This window comes from Zonotrichia albicollis, chromosome 18, assembly GCF_047830755.1.
Source record: "Zonotrichia albicollis isolate bZonAlb1 chromosome 18, bZonAlb1.hap1, whole genome shotgun sequence".
Lineage (NCBI taxonomy): Eukaryota > Metazoa > Chordata > Aves > Passeriformes > Passerellidae > Zonotrichia > Zonotrichia albicollis.
Window position 1 is genome coordinate 5906725 of NC_133836.1, and position 22732 is coordinate 5929456.

At 42.7% G+C, this 22732-nt stretch overlaps 1 protein-coding gene across 1 annotated transcript in view; it reads right to left on the minus strand.

Moving 5' to 3' along the window:
• GALNT9 (polypeptide N-acetylgalactosaminyltransferase 9) overlaps positions 1–22732 on the minus strand; it is a 131115-nt gene that overhangs the window by 53309 nt on the left and 55074 nt on the right. The window contains exons 5-6 of the mRNA XM_005488931.4: positions 18581–18778; positions 10981–11098 (exon numbers count right to left, since the gene is read on the minus strand). Coding sequence (XP_005488988.1) covers positions 10981–11098; positions 18581–18778 — 316 coding nt within the window. The remainder of the gene's footprint in view (positions 1–10980; positions 11099–18580; positions 18779–22732) is intronic.

Sequence of the window (22732 nt, forward strand, 5' to 3'; positions counted from 1 at the left end):
CAGCATAAATCCAAGAATTTCACCAAGCTTTTGTGAGGAAGAATCACCCAAAATGAGCACTAGTCCATGATCTCTACTTACATATAAATATGTATACACAGATTTATGTACACAAACACACAGATGAGTTATCAAGATGGGGAGACAGAATGTGTGCATGGTGCTGCAGAAAGAGGGCATGCTTAATTAAAGGATATCAGTAAAAGAACAAGTTGAAATGTCTGTGACAAAGTCTGGCTTTGTCATGTGTCTGATATCGGAGAGGATTGCAATATTCGATTGTTGATTTAAGAAAACTGAAAGTTCTTGGGTGGAGATATATGAAAGAGCAGTATAAGACCCCTACCCTATCCTCAAATCATTTTCACATGCTCATTTAGCAATCAACAAAAGACAAACACCTCTTAGTAAATATAATATTAACTAGTGATTGGCATTGCTAATATTTATGCATAAGAGGGAAATGAAGCATACAAGTTATGTTTTACAGGAAATCATAGAGAAAGAAAGCATGTAACCTGTCATGTGAATTTCTCTAAATATCAGCATTGGTTTCCAAGTAAAAAGACCCTGCAAAGCCAAGACCTGACATGCAGAATTCAGTTGTGGCTTGACAGTGTTCAGCACAGTATGACAACATACCACGAGACACTTCCAATGCCTTCTACTCCTGTTTTACTGTAGTTGGAGACCTGCTTGCTGTTCGGGACCCAGAAGGGCTGAGCCCAGGCCATTGTTACAGCCCTGGCAGGGTGGGGAGGGCAGTGGGTGGGCCAGGCTCCAGAGCCCTCTCGCTTCACAAGGCACAGCGACCCAAACTCCTTCTGACAAAGGAAATCAATACCACAGCCGGAGACGTGCCCCGGCTTGGCACAGAATCCCAAATGAACAAAAGGCCTCCTCCTGCCTGAAGATCACCCCTGAGCACTGTATCAAAGCTCACCTCATTTAATGCAAGCATCTGCAGAGGGTATTTTCCCCTCCAGGCCTTCCACGTCCTTCTCTAACATTTACTGTTTGAGATCAGTAGTCCATACAATTTATCGCACCTGTCAAGGCTAATTTATTTATGCGATCTGGCACTAATCAAAAAGACTGAGATCGATGTGCCAGCAAAGCCTGACATTTATTCATATTTTAAAGTCCTATTTGACCTTGAACTGCAGCTAACTGGAGCTGAACTGTCAGCATGCCTCAGAGGCTCGGGGGCTCTGGCAGATCGGCTGCAGGAGCGGTGTCAGGGCAGCAGAGCTGGACCAGCATCAGGACAGGCTGAGCCCCAGACAGAGGGCAGGAACACAGCACCACTCACAGCTCGGTGCTCACACACGCACCAGCCAGCCCAGCTCATGCACCAGGGCAGCTGATGCCTTCAGATTTTAGATTTCGTATTTTTCATAGTCTATAACACATCAGCGCCTAGCTGTAAACTCCATGGAAAGTGTAGTTAATTGTCTTCACATTTTAGTCAGGCAAAACAACCCCTCTGTGATCCAAGGGCACCTCACAGCCTCAGGCCCTGAAAAGTATGGACAAAAGTGAATTGGGGAAGGAGCAAACCGGGGGAATATGACTTCATTACCTGAAGCTGAAATTGGAGGATTAATGCCTGGTATGCAAAGAGACCACACTCACATCTGAAAATCTTGTGACCATTGTCCATCTTGGGGGCAGCCTCTGCAAGGCTTTTGGCTGCCCAGAGTGTCTCCATTGAAGGTCTTTGATAAATACCCGCTTTATCCCTCTAACTCATCTAGCCTCTGTTCTAGGCAGTCATTCCAAGGCATCCCAGCTTGAGACTGCACATTCCTGCAGTACAAGGGTTTGGGAGCCAGTGGATTTCTTGATGAGGGATAAGAAGGGAGGGAAGCAGGAATATGATGTGTGTGTGCACAGGCAGGATATTCCACCCTTCCCCAGCTGCCAGACTGGCCCTGAGGGCTGCTCTTGGCAAGTGGAGGGGAGGCAGAGAGAGAAAATGACACCACCTCTCCTGCCAGGGGGATCAGGGACAGTGGGGATCTCGCCACAGAAGATGTATTAGAAACTCTGCAAGCCACCAGGAACCTGCCAGCATAACGTGGCAACTCCAGCTGGAAACAGGAATAGGAAAAACAGATCTCAAGAGGATTTTTGAGTGTGTTTTGCACTCCTGCTCAGGCTTTGGATGTTCTTTGCACTCCTACTCAGACCCAGAGCTTAGGGCTCACTCATTCCTCCATCACCCTTGTCCTTTCTTCACTCAATCAGGCCCTACAGGAACACAGGAATTTCAAGTGCAGTTCTTACCATGTATGCAGGCGCTGCAACCTCCAATTTCAGGCTTTCAATTCAGACCAATTAGTAGAGAAACACAATAAAGTTTGTTTTAATTAGTTTCAGCCTGGCTCTGCCACCAAATGCTCTCAGACATCCCATAGGAGACATCTTTGGAGCTTCTGCCTCAGTTTCCCCTTGGTTAAATGAAACCAAACTCATTTACCTTCTTCCTCAGAGCATGCCAGGAATTACAGACAGGACCTGCTCTGAGGTTATTGAATCATTTGCTTTTCTTTTGATAGGAAGATATTTGTGCAAATTACATTCTCTCAGAGACACAGAGGAAATCTAAGTGGCATTTTAGGAAGAAATATTCAACTACAGTTTTACTAAAACATGTGAATAAATTATTTTATCACAGTCAAAACACTTGACTATGTGATATGCAGTTGCACCCAAAACAGATTTTGCAAATGGATTTTGTTGCTTCTCTGGGTTCTCCTTGGCTGCATTTCTCATGCTATAAATTCTGTATGTCATATTAAATATGATTTTTCAGTGAGATCTGCTTTTTCTAAGCCTAGAATACAAATAGAAATGACAGTTATGTCATTTTGTGTTTGTTTTCCCTCTCTTTTAAACAGCTAACACCTTTCCATTATGTTGAAAGAAAGCTACCAATGGAAAACAATTGGCATTTTGACCAATGCTTTTGTGCACATTAAATATATGTCTAACACTGCCATGAAATCTAATCTGATATTCATGGAAGAGAAACAATGACATATGAGGATGCAGAGGGAATTTATCTGTGTGAATCTAGACTGGCTGCAGCACGCCAGCAGTGAAACTACACACAGGGCTGGGTTACAATAAACATGCTAATAAAACATTTCAGCTGACCTGTTTCCCTATTTTTCCTGTGTAGAAAACAAAATTTAGGAGCATCTTGAAATTTTGTGGCTATAAGTATTTTAATGAAGGTTTTTTTTTCTGTCTGTGCTTGGCCAGATAAGGATCTGGTTCCCTGTTCTGGCTCTTTGGGGGAGAAGCACCAACTCACCTCTCCCTGCTGGCTAATCTGCTGCTACTTTCTACACAAAATGCTCTTTCAAGCACAGTGTTAAGCTGCCTTTTTTCCATGTGTTACACACAATGCAGATAATGATAAATTTGGCACCGAGGAGTGGACCTTTATCCAACAACACAGCTACATGAATTAATCCTCCCCTGCTCCTCAGCTCAGAGGTACCTGTCACACAGGTCAGCTCAACATGCTCTGCCTTTTTCAGGTGACACATGTGCAAGGATAATTATTAGTCAGTTAGAGATTTCTTTAGCAGACCAAAAAAGGTACAGCAAGAAAATGTCACATCACCTTGCAAAGCCTTCCAGGCAGAATTAAAACAGAGCCAAGCAAACCCAGGTCCCACAACTCTTAACCCTCCTAGCCTACAACACTCAGAAATCAGCTCTGTTACCCTCACGCTCCCAAGACAAAAACTCGCCAGTGGTGATGACTTCTGTGCTTAACACCATAAATAATGGTGACCTGAACACTCCTGCGAGGGGAACACCTCAGCTGTGCATTTAAAAATCTAAAACCCACCTCCAGACCTGCACTCAGCCCCAAGGCTGAAAAGCATTTCCCCAGGGAGGACGTTAGCCCTGGTCACTGCCAAGGGGAGCAGTGTGGGCTGAGACCCACAGATATCCAGAACTTACCCAGGCTGCTGGGCTGGGGATGAGCACACAGGACACTGCTCCAAGCCAAATCTTTGCTCCAGCTGCAGAAATCTGGGATGAGAGGACTCCTCCCATTTTGAGAGCTCTTTATGTTTCCTAGAGATTCCTGATTAAACCTCTCACCCCCCCAAAAGAACAAGAACCAGCTGGAGAGCTACTCAAAAAGTCAATTAGGAAAGGGGCATCCCTCCTCTCTGGGAACAGCCGGTATCCTGGATCACTTTCACATCTTCCTTTCTTTTTGTGCGGAAAAAGGATGCTTTCCACAGAACTGGTTTTTCATTTTAAGAGTTCTGAGAGAGATTCAAAATGGTTCCAGAGAAACTCAAAGAAATCTTTTGCCATGTGTGCTGGGACCAAGCTAAAGACTGACAGTTGGGCACCTCTGGGTACAAAACAGCCCAAGGCAAGCTTTCAGTAATCAGCATCAAAATTTAGAGTTCTACAGACCATTTGGAGTTCTGGACTAGCTGTTATTTTGCAACACAAAATATGTTGTATCAGAAAGTTTCTGAACAGCTGTAGCTCATCTCTAGTGTTTGATTCAGACTCATCATTAGGCAAGTGAAACCTATTTCAATCTCAATTAACACTCTCCTCTTCATTTTCCCCCTCTCTCTCTCATCCAGTTCACACTTGCCTCTGAAGAGGAACACATTTTAGACTGAGATCAAACCTGCAGGAAAGGGGCTGAGAAGAAAGTGGCAAAAACTAAGGAAGAAATTTTTTCCCCTCAGTTCTTTTGTTGTTGATCTCTTTCTGAAATTTCCAGCCCTGTGCTTTGATAATGTCCTGGTACATGAAAGAGTTTGTAACATGAAATGTTACACTCGATGGAGCATGATGTGATACAGGAGCCAAATGGGCAGATGCTCTTTTCTGAGCCATTTCCAATGCTCCCACTTCAGAGAGGGTTTTTAAGGGTACTCACAAGCTCCAGTCCTGTACTGTGCTGGCAATTTCCTGCTACAGCACCACTGTACTGTGTTCTGGTAAAACCATTGTTTCTCATGCAAGGTTAAAGTTATCCTTATTTTATTAAAAATAAAAATAATGAAGAAAATAAGAAAGGAAAATAAAAGAGGACAGCATGGTTCAAAGAAATTGCAGACAGGGAGGGATTTGGGTTCTGTCCCCAAAACCAGGATTGTACATCCCATTAAAAGTACGATTAAGACTATATTAATAATCTGGTCAGAGAAAAACCCAAGCACTCTTAACTTCATCAGGGCCACGTTTTAGCTGTTTGGCTCTGCTTGACACTGTTTGCACATCCTGCTCTTTCATGTGGGGAAGACCCTTTACAGAGGAAACCCTCAGCTTTGAAATGTGGCTGAGGTCAGACATTGGAACCTATCCCCAGTGCTGGTTATCACTGCAATCATCCTGTGCTCACCTGCCTACCCACCTTCTCCCTGGATCTGTTTTGGGGTGGGGATCTGGCCTCAGGGCTGGGATCAGAGTCCCTGGCAGTGCTGACAGCTCCCTCCCAGCTGTGAGCACAGGTGTTGCCCATGGAGCTGGCCACAGCACACTCTGACCATGGACAACCCCAGTGGTGACTCTTTTTTGGTGCTTTTTGGTGCCTCTGGGTGGTTTTTGGTGACTCTGGGTGGTTTTGGACACTCCAGGGCTGGGGTTCAACACCTGCAGGGGCTCCTTCCCTTGCCACAAATCTGTCTCCATTTCCAGACAGAATGTGTGACTGCTGGGCACAAACTTTGACCATGGGCAGCCACCAGTGGTGACTCTGGGTGGTTTTTGGTGACTGTGGGTGGTTTTTGGTGACTGTGGGTGGTTTTGGACACTCCAGAGCTGGAGTTTAACACCTGCAGCAGCTCCTTCCCTTGCCACAAATCTGTCTCCATTTACAGACAGAATGTATTACTGCTGGACACAAACTTTGGCCATGGGCAGCCACCAGTGGTGACTCTGGGTGGTTTTTGGTGACTGTGGGTGGTTTTGGACACTCCAGGGCTGGGGTATAACACCTGCAGGGGCTCCTTGCCTTGCCACAAATCTGTCTCCATTTCCAGACAGAATGTGTGACTGCTGGGCACAAATGCCAAGCCTGATCCCACCCTGCGTGAATCTCTGCAGCTCCAGTGGAATCAGGAGATGCAGAAGCTGGGATGTGCTGAGGGCCTGGCTCATCACTCCTGCACACCAGCACAGAACCAGCAGCTCCAGTTCCTGCTCTGAAGAGGGGATAGAGCTGGGAATTCATGGAATGCAGGCACCACGACTTCAATCCTTTCATGACTTCTCCATGCTTGGCTCCACAAGCTTAGCATTCCTTTACCTCAGGAAATACCTCTGAAAGTGCTAAATTAACCTGGAGATGGGGAAAGGGGACACCTTTACTCACGCACTTTTATCTGGAGGGTGAGAGCTGGGAGATTTATCACTGAGATCTCTGCAGCCTCAGCACTGGGGCAACTTCCAATAACAGCAGATTACATCACTTAGCAGGATTTTGCTTAGGCAGTGTAGAACTGCTCAGAAACGTTTTAATAGCATTTAACTTCATGCTGAAAATGCTGATTTATTGCACTCCAGTGTGAATAGGCATGTCTAAGGACAGAGCACACCACTTTTTCAGATGTCAGCAACTGTGGGGTTTTGTTAACACAGTTCAAGTGATTAAATGTCTTTGAACTAAAAGGCTTTATGACTTTTAAGTCAAAACTGAATTAATTTATACTAAAAATTATAGCTTGGGAAAGGTCCAAATAAAAATGAAGTATTTTCAGATTCACCATAATAAGACACTTTGATTAACCTCTATTTTTTGTGCAATTTTCACTTGTATTTTACCACAGCACATGTGAAAGAATGCTGGAATTTTGAGTAACTCACCAGAACTGAGTTTCTATTTAGCTCTAAGACTAGGGACCTGGCCTCATGAATCACACAGGGCAAAAAGCATTGTCCAGAATTCAGAATTAAAGTTTGCTATACATAAACCTTGTGACATTTTTATTACAGCACACCAGTCTGGAATCTGCATTTAAAACACTGACTGCTCAGAGGAATCTAAATCTCTTTAGCTAAAGGTAATAAAATGAGGTCAAAAATTCACTACTCAACAATCTACCATTAGCATTTCTGCTCAGAAAAAAATGTAGTTCATCTATTTTTAAAGAAAGTAAAGACAGGGTATATAACAGAAGTTGGGAAAGTATAATGATGTGCTTGTGTATGGAAGCCCATTAGGCAACGAGCTTCATTTCCTCATAAAGAGATTTTGGTGCATCTACATCAAGATATTTTTACAGTACTTGTGTAAGGCAGAAGTGGGACTGCATTTCTGTTGACACAACCCGTGGTTTGAGCCTGGACTCCATCACCAGCTAAAGCACAGCAGCAGCGAGCACACAGGGTCTGAGCTGGATCCTGGCTGGGGTCAGCTCCTTTCAGTCCTGAGGAGCTCAGTGCTCCCAGAGACATTCCACTGACAGTGCCACAAAACTGGCCAAAGGTACCTGGGACTCACCTGCTGGTGTGACTCAGTGCTGCTGAGATAAAGCAGCCTGATGCTGGCCATAAAATAAAAGGAGTTTTATTTGCAGTTATCAACGTGGCAACAGATTTTTTAAAATGTAATTTGTTTGGATTCTTAATGGTGGAAGCAGAACTTAATTTCTGCTGCAGCATCCTTGAAAATAAATGCTTGATCTCTTTCCACCCACCATTACAGCTGATGGGCACAAAGTGAAAAGAACAGCAATTCATTCACCTTATCACTGGAGCACCAGAGGAAGAGAGGGATCCTTAGTGCAATGATTAATGACTCACTATAAAAAGATGCATCATAAACTGCTTGTATTAGGTTAAATCATAAAATAGGCTTTTAATGTTTATATGATCCCTTTCTAAATAATTAAGTGTGTCTGTAGCTCCCAGTAGGAATGGAACTCACATGATGCTTGCACAGCATGCAGTTTCTTACAGGGTCATAATTTGGGACCCTCACTTAAAGGGACCCCTGTCTGCCTCCACATTCAAGCACTGCTTGAATTTCTCTTCCTATTGGGACATCTCTCTGTACTCAGTGACCATTTGATGTTCAGGAGCAGCAAAGATATCTACCCTGAATTTAGAGTGTCTTCTTCAGCCTGTGCTCATGAAGGGCAGCTCATCCACAGAGGAGTCAGCCAAGACTGGATGCTGTAATTTCCTGTGTTTAGGTGCTAATAATAACTCCCATCAGCCTCAGTAGCTGGTTGGAGAACAGTGAGACAATAGCACCATTTGTTCTAACAGAAATCCCCCAATTTATCCACCTTGTGGTGAAACTGCCACCTTTAAAAAACACAGAGCAAGGTGACATTATGTAAGTGTCCATCCATTTCCTCACTATCACAAACCTGCAAATGTGTCCATCTCCCTTTTATTTCCCAGAAGAGCTGATGCTTTTTCTCAACCAAACCAGAATCTCCCTCTCTTGGCAAACAGACATTGGCTTCAGTGTGAAGTCACCCCATCAGGAGAATGTTGCAGCTCTAACCACCATTATTTACTTAAAAAATAATAGGAGTTTAGAAAAGAGCTGCAGACCCCTAAATATTTCCAATAGTCATAGGAGGCAATCCCAGTCTGTTGCTGCACTGCTTATTCATACTCAATACAGAAAATCTCTTAGGTTAATTATTTAAATATTTCCATCTATGGAATTTAGAAAAGGGCAAAGCTAACAGCGAAATACCCAAGGTCATGATTTTTTAATAAACAATGGGATTTCATGGGAATTAGCTGGGTTATCAAACAGTATCCTCCCAAATCAGCTCATTAGTTTCACTGAGTTTCCCTATTTCATTTTATTAAAACAATTTAAACAAGGGTTCACTAGATGCAATGTAATCTATTTCAGACACTCCAAGCCTAATCCCTTTTCTCTTAGCAGTTACATGATAATAGTTTTCAAAAAAGTAGAAAAGGATTATTGTCACAGCTGTTTCAAATAGGGACTGTTTTCAGCCAAGCATGGGCCACCACCTTCCCTACATTTTATCATTTATTATTATATTAATTTTTAGGTTTTATTTATTTATTCATGTATTTCTTCCTTTTTCTATCTTTCATTGCTTCACACATGGTCAATGGCATCCCTCTGCAGGTGGGGGGCAAGCACCCAATATCCCTGCATGGGTCACTGCACCAGGCCATAGGAAAAAAATGATTTTTTTGCAATTTTCTTGAAGGTTCTGGAGTTAAAAAAATCCCTAACTTGGTAAATTCACAGTGGTTTTATAAATAGCCTAGAGAGAAGGGAGAAGGTTCCTGTGCATTTTCACACTGCTAGTTTCTGACAGCTCTGAAAGACTCACAGGAGGGGATCACACATAGGATTTGCAAATTAGGAGGCAGACACTGTATATTACTTGCCAGGCTGGAAACACAGAGTAACAGGCCTGTGCTATGGACACACAGCTTATTCACAACAAACTCATACTCTGTATTTTCATAAAACCTTTTTCAAACAGTAGGGATAACAATTCTTAAAGGGAAAAAAAGCCCCCAACCAAGAAAAAAACAAACAAAAAAACCCCCAAACCCCAAAGAAAAAGAGCTGTTTGCTAGATCCAAGCTTTCTGCAGGCTTTAAGAGGTTCCCTATCCCTGAAAACCCATCCTCACTCATCTCAAATCCTTGTCTCTTCAAGCAAGTGCCATTTCATAATCCTATTAAAACCTTTGCCTCTGTTTACCAGGAGCTCTAATCGTACTCAGCAAGTCCTCCTGGCCTAAGGAAGAGCGACAGCTTTCAGATTTCTTGGGAGCTTTATTCATCAACCACGCCAGGGTTTTGCCAGAGTGTTCAATCTATTCTGGGAGCAGCCATGTGGAAAAAGCTTCAAACAGCTCAAAGCCCTGCACAATGATAAAGGAAAGCTCACACAATCCTGGTAATAGCCTGACCCTCTTAAGGAAAATTGGATGATTTGTGGTAGCAGTTTTTCTGTCCCCTATGTGAATTCTGAACCTTAAGGTATAAGCAGTGTATTCACACAGTCCCATTACAAACCCATCCCTCTTGCAATGCTGGAATAACAAATACACACCCACATGTGAAAATAAACTCTTGCTGCAGTGACCTTCCTCCTCAGTCCAATGGTGAGAAGGAGTTTGTAGCCATTTCAGAAAAAAGAAGAGCCAGATATAAAGAGTGGACTAATTTTATGTTCAATGTTTCACCACAAGCAGAATATATGCTTTAATGAGCACATTACATGCACCAGGGACATGTTACTGGGGAGCAGGAGATAAAGAGTAAAGGGAAAATAATTAAACAGTCAGCTTTATAATGAGGAAACTCTGTTCATGCAACATTAAGTGGCCTAATTTTCAGATGCTAAGCAAAGACATGCTCCTTGGGCTTCAGGAGGACTTGCTGGCAAGCACCACCTTGAAACCAAGGTCAAGGGATCACAGGTATCAAACCTCCTTCAGGTCCAGGCCACAGGGACTGATATTCCAAAGTCATCTGTTCACCATGACCTGTCCAACAGGATTGAATACCTGCACCCTGTATTCTTATTCTACAAGGAGGTTCCTCAGAGTTGTAAAATACCCCAGCATTCATAATGTGTGCATGATGAACATTACAAGTGACTTCTACCAGCCTGGCCTTAGTTTTCTGTAGGTGTTACATCTGTCAGAGCACAAATGTACAAATGTACAACCTCAGCTCAGGGCAATGAGCACATGGAGACTCAGAGGCTGTTTGCACCAAGAAAGAGACTGGGAAAGGGGAAAACCTTTCTTACTGGGTTCAAACACTGACAGGGTGAGCCAATAAAGCATATTCAGTTCTCTCAAGGCTCACAAGGCCAGGAACATTCATTTACTGGCACTGTCACTACCAGATCATCAACTTCTCCAGCACAACAGCAGATCAGTCAGACAGCAGCTCTGCTGGGCCACAAGCTCCCCAGCACCCTTTGCACATGCACAAAGTCTCTGTGTTACTCACCCTCATGCCCAACTCGATGTTTTCTCCTCCATAGACCTCCATGCCAGGGTCCAGCAGGCCAATCTCCCCAAAATACTCTCTGTCCACCACAAAGGAGCATCCAATCATGGCTGGTGTCCTGCACAGAGAGATCAAAGCAGAAAATGAAGCCATTGATTGGCTCTTACAGACCTCAGATCATAACAAATGTGCACAGATTAAACAGTTCTTTGTTTTCAAGTTTACATTCTAAATTTACCTATTAGCATCAATCATGTGGCACTTCATGTATGCAAGAAATTCCAGTACTTCTCTGTTTGTGCTGTAATTTCTGAAGACTTTCTGTTGAATCAGTCTCTAGTTAGAAGTGGTCTCAAAGCTCTGAAAAAACCACACAGGATACTCCTGGCTGGGCACTTCCATCCTCTGCTGATGCATATATTTATGCACCAGGATCTTTGCATTTATAAATTCAAGTTATTTGATGAAATGTATCTTCTTGATTATATTTCCCAGAGCCAAGCCTGGAAACAGATTTGCCTAAAAAAGCTGAGAGCTCTCCTGTACCCAGGATGAGACATATCCTACATGCATCTTGATTTCACATCTTGTACCACTGAAAAGCATATCTTAGGCTAACAAGGAATACATTTGATCTTGGAACTAAAATGAAAGAAAGACACAACCAAGGTAAGGAAATCCAGTACCTTTGCAATGAAATAAGCCTTGGAGGGAATATTTCAGGTATATTTTTAAAGTTTTACCCATGATAAAAGAGGGAAGGAGGTGAGGGAGAGAAACACACACCACTCTCTTCATTTTCCTTTTCATGTATTCAAAACTAAACACAAACTTCACTGGATCAAGGCATCACTGCTTTGCAAAACTGAGATGCTAGTTTGGGCTTAGACTCATTCTTTTTCCAGCCCTGTCTCCCCCACAGAAATGCTCTGGAGGCAGCTCCTTACAGCAGCAGGATGCTCCCATGAGGAATGGCACTGCCAGGCTTTGCAGCCTGCTCTAAGGTGCTGGAATCTCTCCCTCTGGGGGATGGATTGCTGCAGCTCTAGGCTCTGTCCATTAAAAGCCTCAATTGTTAATAGAACAATAATGGGAAATACATTTTAGATGCAACTACATAATCATCACTCACAAACAAATGCTATTGAGTCTTTGCAACTCCCTCTCTTCCTTCTAGGGTTTATTGCTTCTCATTATATATATTCAAATATAAGCTTCACAAGCTTTCACAGCTTTTTCAGAAAAAAAAAAAAAATGTTTTCAGGAGTGAGCAACAGCATCAGAACAATGACAGAAGGAACCACATCCAGGTTTTATAATTTTATATTGGACTTCAGTGACACACGGACCTATCACAAACACTTCTCAAAAAATGTGCTTGAATTAAGCTCCAGGCCCTCACTTGGAATTTTTCAGTTTTTCCAGAACCTGAAATACTCCAGTCCATCCACCACTTTTAGTGCAGTGCAGCAGAAAGCTGGAAATGGGCACATGAGCCAAAGCAGATGTGTTGGCACCTCTGACCCCCTGCTCACTGCCCAAGGGGCAGCACATGAGAATCTGAGTGCCCCCAGCACTTCACAGCTTCAGAGCACAAGATATGAACCTGCTTTATATAAAACAACCTTTTCCCTCAATCATGCACTCTCCAGTAAAACAGAGACACTTCCAGAAGGAGAAAGCAGCAATTAGAAGTGTACTGTTTTTTACCAACACCTCAAAGGTGTTGTGAAACTTAATTGATCTGTGGAATATTCCTTGACACAGTGGAGGATGTTATAAGGATTAATTATAATCAACAGGAGCACTCAAAGGATAATGTGAGAAACACAGCAAAATGGGTTTTGCAGCTAAAAGCTTAAAATGCAGCCTAGAGTTGTATTGATTCTGCACAGGAGAAAGATACAGCACAGTCAGGCTGTGCAGGGGGAATTACCTGTACTGCTGTAGCAGAGGAGACGTGAGGGAAACATTTCTCTGGGAATGCCCTGGGGAAGGGAAGAGGCACAGAGAGGTTTCTGGTGGTGAACTCTCCCTCCCTGCCCTGGATGCGAGGGCAGCGCCTGCCATGGGACGGGGCACACTGGCCAGGGAAGAAAAGCATTTGCATTTGCTGCAGGTCTGAGTCAGGACTGGTTTGTGTCAGTGAGAGCCCCAGGAGCACTGTGGGTAAAATTCCAGCAGGTGCTGACACCCATTTCTCCAGTCAGGTGCATCCCCCTCCTTCCCCTGGGGGCTTCACCAAGAACCAGTGAAAGAGAAAGGGATGGGGAGACCAAACTGCACATGGTACAGTCAGTCTGCCTCTGCCTTATGCATCCTTCTCTCCTGCCTTAAGGCCAGCATATATTTATATATATTTATTTTTATATATATTTATATGTACATATGTGCACAGTGCAATCAGGTCACATTTGAAACAGTTTCCTGAGCAGCCAACTGCAATTTCCAGGAAAACTGACAAACACTCACAATAACCACATAAATTCAAAGGCAAATAGAACCATAAATAAATATATAAGCATAAATGTATATATACAGGTATAATAAGAGAGACAAGGAGTTTCAAATGACACATTCAATCTCTGAGTGTTCCACCTCTCCCAGCAGGATATTTCTTTGATTCAGGTTCTTAAGCAGCACTTCAGCCTTGGTCTGACATGTAAGTGGGGAAACCTGCAGGGTACCTGCAGAAGTATTTCTATTTTTCTTACAGCTCATGTCTTCCTGCAAGAAAGAGTCACACCAGGCCCCGAGAACAGAACTCAAGGACAGATTTGCTGCTCAGGAGATACAGGAAAAAAAAAGAAAAAATGACAAGCTAATGCTCATCTAGAAAGGCAGAGCAAATAGGGATGCAGAATAACTCTCTGATGCCCCGTGGAAGTAAATTTTTTTGGAACAGGCAGGACACACATCAGAACCTGGACAAATAAAAGCAAAACTGCTTTGTTACAGGCTCCTGTGAACCAGAAACTGAAAAGATGGCTGTGAGCAGTCAATAAACACTCCCCAGTTTTATTATTACATGGCAGCATGGTTTATCATGAAAGACTTTACCTCCTGAGCTCAGGTGGATTTCTTCCCAGAGCAGTGAGGGCTCAGACTGGCTTCATCATTATTGTTGCTGCACATGAGATGGGCATACACAGTCTCAGATAGAAGCAGCAGCACAAAACACTTCACTGGGGGCACATCAAGCTCTAATTTATGTCCATGAGCAAGGCACTGGCACTCTCTGGAGCAGCTGATGCAGTGCATGTACATGCACATCCCTATTGGTAGCAAGCTATGGCATATTAAAGCAGTAAGTGAGAACATATGCAACAATGAAATGCACCACTGCTGCTGGAGGAAGATAAAATGGAAAGCTGTGCAGTGCTTGGCTGGGTGAGGCTGACTAATGACTCTCATGTTAGTGGCTGCTGATCAAGAAATCAAATGCAGAGTAGTCCATCATAATCACAGCAGGTGAGGGAAGACAAGTCAGAGCCAGAGTTCAGAACAGCAGAAACCTTCCTGGCTGTTCCAAAACCCAGGGAAAAAAAGATACAGCATGCATTAAAAAACCCAGCTTGTTTCAATGCATAGTCAAATTCATGAGAAGCCCTGTGAAACAGACCCTTTGTTGCACAGTGTGGTGCCAGATGACAAGGGCATTTTTGGGCAGCGCGCTCGCAGGAACACGAATGGAAAATGACGCAATGGACACAGCGTGTCAAAATAACAATCCTCATTTAAATCTTCACCTTACAGACATCTTCCATCTCAAATGTCAAACATGGAAAATGGATTGCCTGCAGAAGCCAGCTCGGGGAACATCAATTGTTCTGAAGTTCAGAGTATTAACGTGGGAGGGAAGAAAGAACTGACTTTAAAGTGCATCAGAAATCTTTACAAAATCTGACACCTTGTTCTTCCTATTTCTTTACCTTTGTTAGCACTTCAAAGCCAAGTCCCCTTTGTCACTTAGCTCACAACAGCTGATGTGACATTTTATGGTGCACATTTGACATGACTGCCCATGAATGAGCCACTGGTGTGAGGGACAGTTGCTGCTCCTTCCCAGCAAGGCTGAGTAGAATCACAGTCAGTGTTCAAGAAATTAGAGGATCAGGCTTAAAATAGAAAAATTCTTAGGAAAGAAGCACATCTTGTGTGTAGTCCCAGAAGGAAACAGGAATTGGACCCTGCTTTCCAAATGCCTCACCCAATTCTGCACATTGATGATATTTATTCATACAGTGCAAACATGAGAAATGCCAGGGCTTGATCCTCACTGATACCAGGGTACACATGTTCTTTAATGCTGAAAATCTCTAATCCCTCTGGAGATCTGGCAGAAAGTATTCAGCTACACCAACCACAAAACCAGTCACAGGGTTATTTGTTACCAGATTTTCTTTCACAGGACACACAGAGGCACAAACCAAACCCACTGCCTGCTGAAAACAGAGTCAAAGCCTGAAGAGGAACAGTGGTAGCAAGGACTAAATGGAATTGCAGTTTTCATGCTGATGAGCACCTTTGCAATCTTATGAATGCACTGGGCAGACACATGGATTAAAACACCATCAAAGTGCACAGTTTCTGTCTTGCAAAGTGGACTGAAATGGAAATCATGGTTGCAATATGTGATTTGGAAAGCTGGTTACAAAACCAAAACCTGTGCCAAGCCAAGTCACATCTGAGATTTTTAAAAAAGTTTTCTCACTAGCCTGACTTTGCCTTCCTTTTGAAAACACACAGCTAGTAAGTTCCATATTCCCCATATTCCACAGGTAGTAAGTTCCCACCATGACCACTTTCAAATCTCAGCCCTAAGGACAGACTTCCTGATTGTTTTCATCAATAACACTCACACAGTCACTCTTTCCACTACCATAATTACACTGGCATATCACTTAAAAGCCACAAAATCACATTATATTTCCACAGGCAGGAACAACACAACAGCCAAATGCTTTAGCAAATCCATCCAGGTGCCAGAGCTTCAGAGGCCCCTCAGCACACACTGCAGTGTGACCATAAAGGGGATGCTCTGCTCTCCTAAATCCCTGCCTTCAAAGAATTTATACCCAGGAAGACATGGAAGTGTTCATGGTTCCATGTGGATGCCTCTGCTCTTGGGAGCCAGCTACTTATGTGCATCAGATTTTAACACTGCTCAGTGCTTGAGTTTGGATTTGAGTTTTTGATTTTGGATTGAGTTTGTTCACTCCTGTGTCAGCCCAACTCAGGGCCAGCATGGCACCAGCAAGAGCCTGAACATAAATCTGTGGGAAGTCCATGGTAAATCAGGCCCTTTATTGCTGAGGTTTAACCTCTTAGTTCAGTCTTATCTGTTATGTGATCATTGTCTCCAGAACAGAAGATACTGAAATACTGGAGCAATCCATGGGAAAATTACTACAATGATTTCACATATAAATTGTGAGTCATGAAGTGCACAAAACCTTTCAGGAGTGAAAGCTTTGGATGATTAATTTTCCTTTATCAATAAACTTTCTCAGGGCTGAGTGAAACAGGTATAAAACATCTGCACTTTTAAAACAATGTGAGGCGAGCAGGGCATGTTATCCAGGAAAACTGATTTCCTAAGTAATTACTTCCCTGCTTATTGAGGTTCCAAGCCAAGCAAAAGGTCAGTGATGATGGACTGTGCTGTCCTGCAGTAAATAAGGTTAATATTACTGTATAGCTCTGTTTTGCAGTCACAGAGCATGAGAATGAACCTGAGTACAATTTGCAACACTTGGTGAAATACAGATTAAAATATTACTCTTCATGAGGGGAGGATCCTGTGAGGTGGCTCCATCCCTCTGATCACTTAGAAATGTGATCAGTTTGTCAGGGTCCTTTCACTTCCAAAAGATCACTGGCATTTTTTTCAGGTGGGTGTGTTGTTGGAAGTGCTTGGCTAAACTTTCCAGGATCTGGAAACTCAAGCTTTGCACTGAAGGGAAATTCATCAGCTCCTCTGCCACAGCCCACACTGGGACCATACAGTAGAGTTTCAGCTTGCTTTAAGATGATGCCAATATACAAGAAAATGAAGATGACTTTAAGCTGGCAATTTGTGTCCTTCTTAAGAAGTCTTAAAAATAAGAGCATCCTAAAGTGCATACTTAGGCTTCACATTTTTTAGCATTTATTTCTAGAGTTGGTAACAGCAGTACCCTTAACCCAGCACAATATGTCCCAGAGGAGCTGTTAGACAAACATCTGCACTGGAGATGTGAATTTCCAAATGGAGGGAAGAGAAAGCCCTTTTCACATCAGTTCCACTTTTCCCCACTGTAACAATTCTCAGAAACACCTTCACAATTCCTGTAATGGCCTTTCACCAGAAAATTCCATTTCTGTAGTGTACAATGTTCTCTTGTAGGGAAAAGTAAATTGACACACTGACTACATGGTCTGATGTGGGTTCGTTTAAAATTCAACCAGTAGGAAAATTCTGAACATGCGCAAAGTTCTCAAGAAAAAAAACCAAAAAACAAAAAACAAAACAAAACAAATAAAATCCAAAACCACAAACCAAAAAAAAAAAAAAAAAAACCAAACAAAAAAAAAAAAAAAAAAAAAAAAAAAAAAAACAAAACAAAAAAAACCAAAAAAACAAACAAACAAAAAAACCCCCAAAAACTACCAAAACCCCCAAAAAACAACATAAAACATAAAAACTCCAACCAACCAAAAAAATCTGAAAACTCACCACAACCCCTCCCCCCAAAAAAACCCAAAGGAAAAAAAAACCAAAAAAACCCCAAAAAAACCCCCACAAATAAAAGAAAAAAAGAGCAGTTCTCAAACACAGCTCCTAGTGATGCTCCAGGGAAGCTCTGGTTTGGACAGATGATCAAGACTGCCCACAGAAGAGGAGTGAAACCAGCCACACTGTAATCCCACACACAATATCTTTGTTTCTCTTGCACACAATGGGCCAGAGCCCACTGGAAAATAAAAGGTTAGATGAAAAGGATCCTGCTATCCTACTAATGGCCAGAACACGTGCTTGAAGCACACGCTCAGAGCCAGAGTAGTTGTGCACATTGTGGGGAAGCTCTGAAAGGCAGTACACACATCCACAACTTTTGTGGAGCTATTAGACTCATTTTGTTATTCCTACAGGCACAAAACATGCAGGTTTGTTTATAGTGGATATTTTTGCCTCCAACGAGGGGGAGAGATGAATGCATCTGACTCCTTCTTATCAGAAGGATAATTAATTACTTTATTATACTATATTATTCTATACTATATTACATTACATCTAAACTGAATCTGCCCAGCACTCAGCTGCATTCCCCTGCTCAGAATCTCGTAATTGTCAGCCAACAGTCCCGACACTCCTGATAGGCCAAGGAAACAGAACACCATCACTCTGGGTAAACAATCTCCATATTGCACTCTACTTTGGCACAACAAATGAGATAAAGATAGTTTTTTCTCTCTCTGAGGCTCAGAGAATGTGAAACCCAGAAATATTCTCGGGAAGAACTGTGCCTTGCTTTTCTGAGTGAAGAGAAATGTGATGACCATTCAGACAGCCGAGATGGAAACACCGCTCTGCCCAAAGTGACAGCACAAGATTTACCTGATGGGAGCTGACTCATCCCCTTTATCAAGCCAGTCCTGTGGTGGGATGATGTACATGCACCAGAGCCCCCAGTTGTAGCCGTGGGCAGCGTTGGCGTACTGCTGCACCTCAAAGGTGTTGTACTTGATGTTGTCGATGGCGGGCAGGATGATGCGCTTGCGATCCTCCTTGATCCGCGTCAGCGCTGGCTCTGCCCTGGGAGCAACGAGAGCAGAGATAATTATGCTTTATTGAAGTTAATTAAAATAAATAGGTAGGTTTTGGTGAAGTTAAGAGTTAGTAGTTACTAATAATTGATTGCTTGTCAACACAATGTTTGGTTAGTTGGGTTTATAATGAAGAATATAGAAACTGATCCGCTTGCGATCCTCCTTGATCCGCGTCAGCGCCGGCTCCACCCTGAGAGCAATGAGAGAAGCACAGGGTGTCACAGCCATCCTGCAGCCCCAGGGTGACACAGCCATCCTGCAATCCCAGGGTGTCACAGCCATCCTGCAATCCCAGGGTGACACAGCCATCCTGCAGCCCCAGGGTGTCACAGCCGTCCTGCAGCCCCAGGGTGTCACAGCCGTCCTGCAGCCCCAGGGCCTGCTTGGCAGGCTGAGAACATGAGGTTCTCTAATGCTGTTGAGACATAAACTTTAAGGAACTCAGAGATTTTAGAGGAGCTAAGGTTTTAGTTAGAGATAAATGTCACAGACATCTTTTATGAAAAATGCTTTCTTTAATATTTTTGCTCCTGAGAAGCTGAGAGGCCTCAGGAACAAAATGTAAACATTGATTATCTGCTGCTGTGGAATGCAGCAGGTGGATCTGTGATTGGTCTCATGTGGTTGTTTCTAATTAATGGCCAATCACAGTCAGCTGGCTCAGACTCTCTGTCTGAGCCACAAGCCTTTGTTATCATTCTTTTTCTATTCTTAGCTAGCCTAACTGTTACCCTGATTTTTAAAGATTTTCTAAGCCTTCTGATGTTTGCATTCTTACACACTTTCTGTAAATAACTTATTGTTTTCCATTCTTTTATAGAAGAAGAGAAATTTGATAGACTTTGTTTGTCCAGTGTCATTGGAGAGGTTGCACTTTCACCCTCCAATCTACTGTCACTTTTAGAAATCTATAAATGTTAGAGTCAGAAAATAAACTTCCTTTTTTTGCCTTGAAAACAGCAGTGTCTGTGTGTCGTGTTATTTCGTGTCCTATAGTGACACCTAACAACACAACATTTGACCTCATATTTTGCCTGTTAGCATAAATGCTCTTTTAGGCCAGCAGAAGATACTGTACATGGTTCAGACTCTCAATTCCTATGTGTTTAAGGCCACACTTGTGCACTCCCATTGAGCCAGTGTGACCTAGCAGATCTGGATAAGCCATTATTAGTATGAGATTATATTGATGAGATTAATTAGCACCTCTGTGAAGCTGTGCCAGAGCCTAACAACACAAAATTTGACCAAATACTTATTCTAAGGCCTGCAGACTGTTAATTCATTTCACAATGTGGAAATGTTGAGAGACACCATCACCAATAGCAGCTAAATGGTCTCCTACTGGTTACACCACCAGGATTCCTGGCAGCAATTAAATACTGGCTGGCATGGCCTGAAGAACTAAAAACACACCAGAGGCTGCAAGAATCTGAAGGTTACACAAAGATTTTAATCCTGTTTCCCAAGACTGACCCCATCACATCTAGTTTGAATGACAAATGTGCCTGCATTATGCCTTCTAAAACCTCTTTGGTGATGAGAAGATTTCAGGTGCCAGATGGTGCAAAAGCAGTGAACTGCAGGAAATGTTCAAGCATTTCAAAAGGCTTTAAAACATCAATGTGCTTTCCACAGAAGCTACATCCCAAAAGGAAAGTAAAAAGCTTCAGTGAAAACACTCATTTCTGACCAAGGTAGTCTGAGTTTGCTATGAATTTACAGAGAAACTGATCCAAAGAGGTAGCAGACTTACATAAGGGTGGAAATCGTTCCTCAAAGCAGTATTAGAAAGAGCCACTGGTTCACTCCTTTGTGTGTTTCCCCTTGAAATGTGCTTTGAAAATTTTGCAGAGCTCTCACATGGATCTTGAAGGGAATGATGGTTTGCTGAGACTCACAGAGGTAGGAGGATTTGAACACTGATCTTTTCTCACTTTTCTTTTGCTGTTGGCCAGAAGACAATTGCTCCTTTGTGATTTCAATATTACCTCATATTTTGCCTGTTACCATAAATGTTCTTTTAGGCCAGCAGAAGATACTGTACATGGTTCAGACTCTCAATTCCTATGGGTTTAAGGCCACACTTGTGCACCCCCATTGAGCCAGTGTGACCTACCAGATCTGGATAAGCCACTTCCATTATTAGTATGAGATTATATTTATGAGATTAAGTCTTTTAAAAACCAGTGAGTGTGTAGTGGAAAAACTCTTGCAAATCAGACAAAGCAGGGAAAATGCAGAAAAGCTGAATCTGCTTTGTTTTTTCCATCATGTTATCTCTGCTCAGCAGCAGAAGAAAATACAGAAGGATGGACATGCCATCACTAGACTGGTGACTCCATGCCTGGACACAGAAACCCTTGGGCATAAACTCTCCTTCTTCCTCTAAACTCTGAAACAAAGGATTTCAAAACACCAGACAACAGGTACAGGGGTCACTAATTGTTTGCTTGACTCCCATGGTTTGAAAAAATTTATTATGTTTGGGTCTAATTTCCAGACCTCCCTGAAAAGAGGGAAAGCTGCCTGCATGCCTTCTGAAGCAAAAATCTGTAAATGGGTTTCCCTTGCAAGAATCAAGCTCTGTCATTCACTACTGTCTGATTCTGTAAAGGTCTTTGACAAACAAGGAAACATTGGGATTTTTCCAAGCTACTTTTATCTCTCTTGGTGGGAATTCTTTGGTCACCAAACCCTCAAATCCTCAATTAATGGCATATTTATGTTGATACAAATCAAGACTGTTTAACCATCATACTCAAAACCATCCTGGAGGTTTCATGTCCCTTCTACAGTTCCTCCTGGGGTGCTCATTTTTCAAGTATTTTACTTTGTAGGGTAGATTGAGATCGTGTAATGAAAAAGCTGAAAGAAGGGAAGGATTTCTTCTCCCTTAATGTCAGATACCTGCAATGGACCCCCCACCTGCACAGTAATTGCCTCAAACTTTCATTCTCAGCAGAGAGAGGCAGAGGCTGGCACTTTTATAGTCAGATGCTTCTCATAATAATGTAGACACTGAAACTGGGTGAGATTAATAATGTTCCAGAGGAGCCTGTTTTGAATATAAAGGGAATTTAGCCTGCTACTTTGCAAGGCATCTTAAAATTGGACTGCTGAAGTGTATCCCAAATAATGGTTAGAGAGATAATGTGAAGAAAATATTCAACAGTCATGCTGGTTTTTAGCCCTTAATCATATTTGTGATTGTGTTAATCCAATACTTGAGTCCTGCAAATGCTAACCTGGGACCTCATTTTCTTCTTTACATGAAGAACAATCCATTCCCAGCTCTGGAGCTGCTCTCACACAAACTATCACCAAACTCTACACCTGAGGAATTTCTGTTTTCCCATTTGTACGGCTCACATTTATTACCACCTAACTTGGTGTTTTGCATCTGAATGGCACAAGGGGGGATCTCTGGATGGAGATACAACAGCTGGGGTCAAAATGCATGATGGAATTCCATTACTCTCTATCAACCTAATATGTGAAATCACAGATTCTGAGCTTCCATGAAATCTGAAACCACCTTGTGATGGATGTTCTGTTTAAGTCCCCTGCACTCAAGAAATGTAAATATTTAAGATATTACTGCTTCAACAAGAGTTGATTTCTCTACCCTCAGTTTACAGATGAAGTCAAGTGCCATGCCAAGGTTATGGAGTCAATTGATATGAAACCAACTGCTGGAACTTCATCTTCTATACCTCCCATCTCACCCATGGAGGTGATTTCCTAGCACTCTTGGTAGCCAGATGTGTGGAAATCACATCCCTGCACGTGTTAGGAGCAGGAAATATTGAGTATCTGGACAGACTGCACAGCTACCTAATTTCCAAAATATTTTCACACCCACAAGTAAGAAAGTAGGCTCTGAGTCACAGATGGAAAGAGAAAATCCAGGCCAGAGCTGTTCTCTTTGCAAAAATGC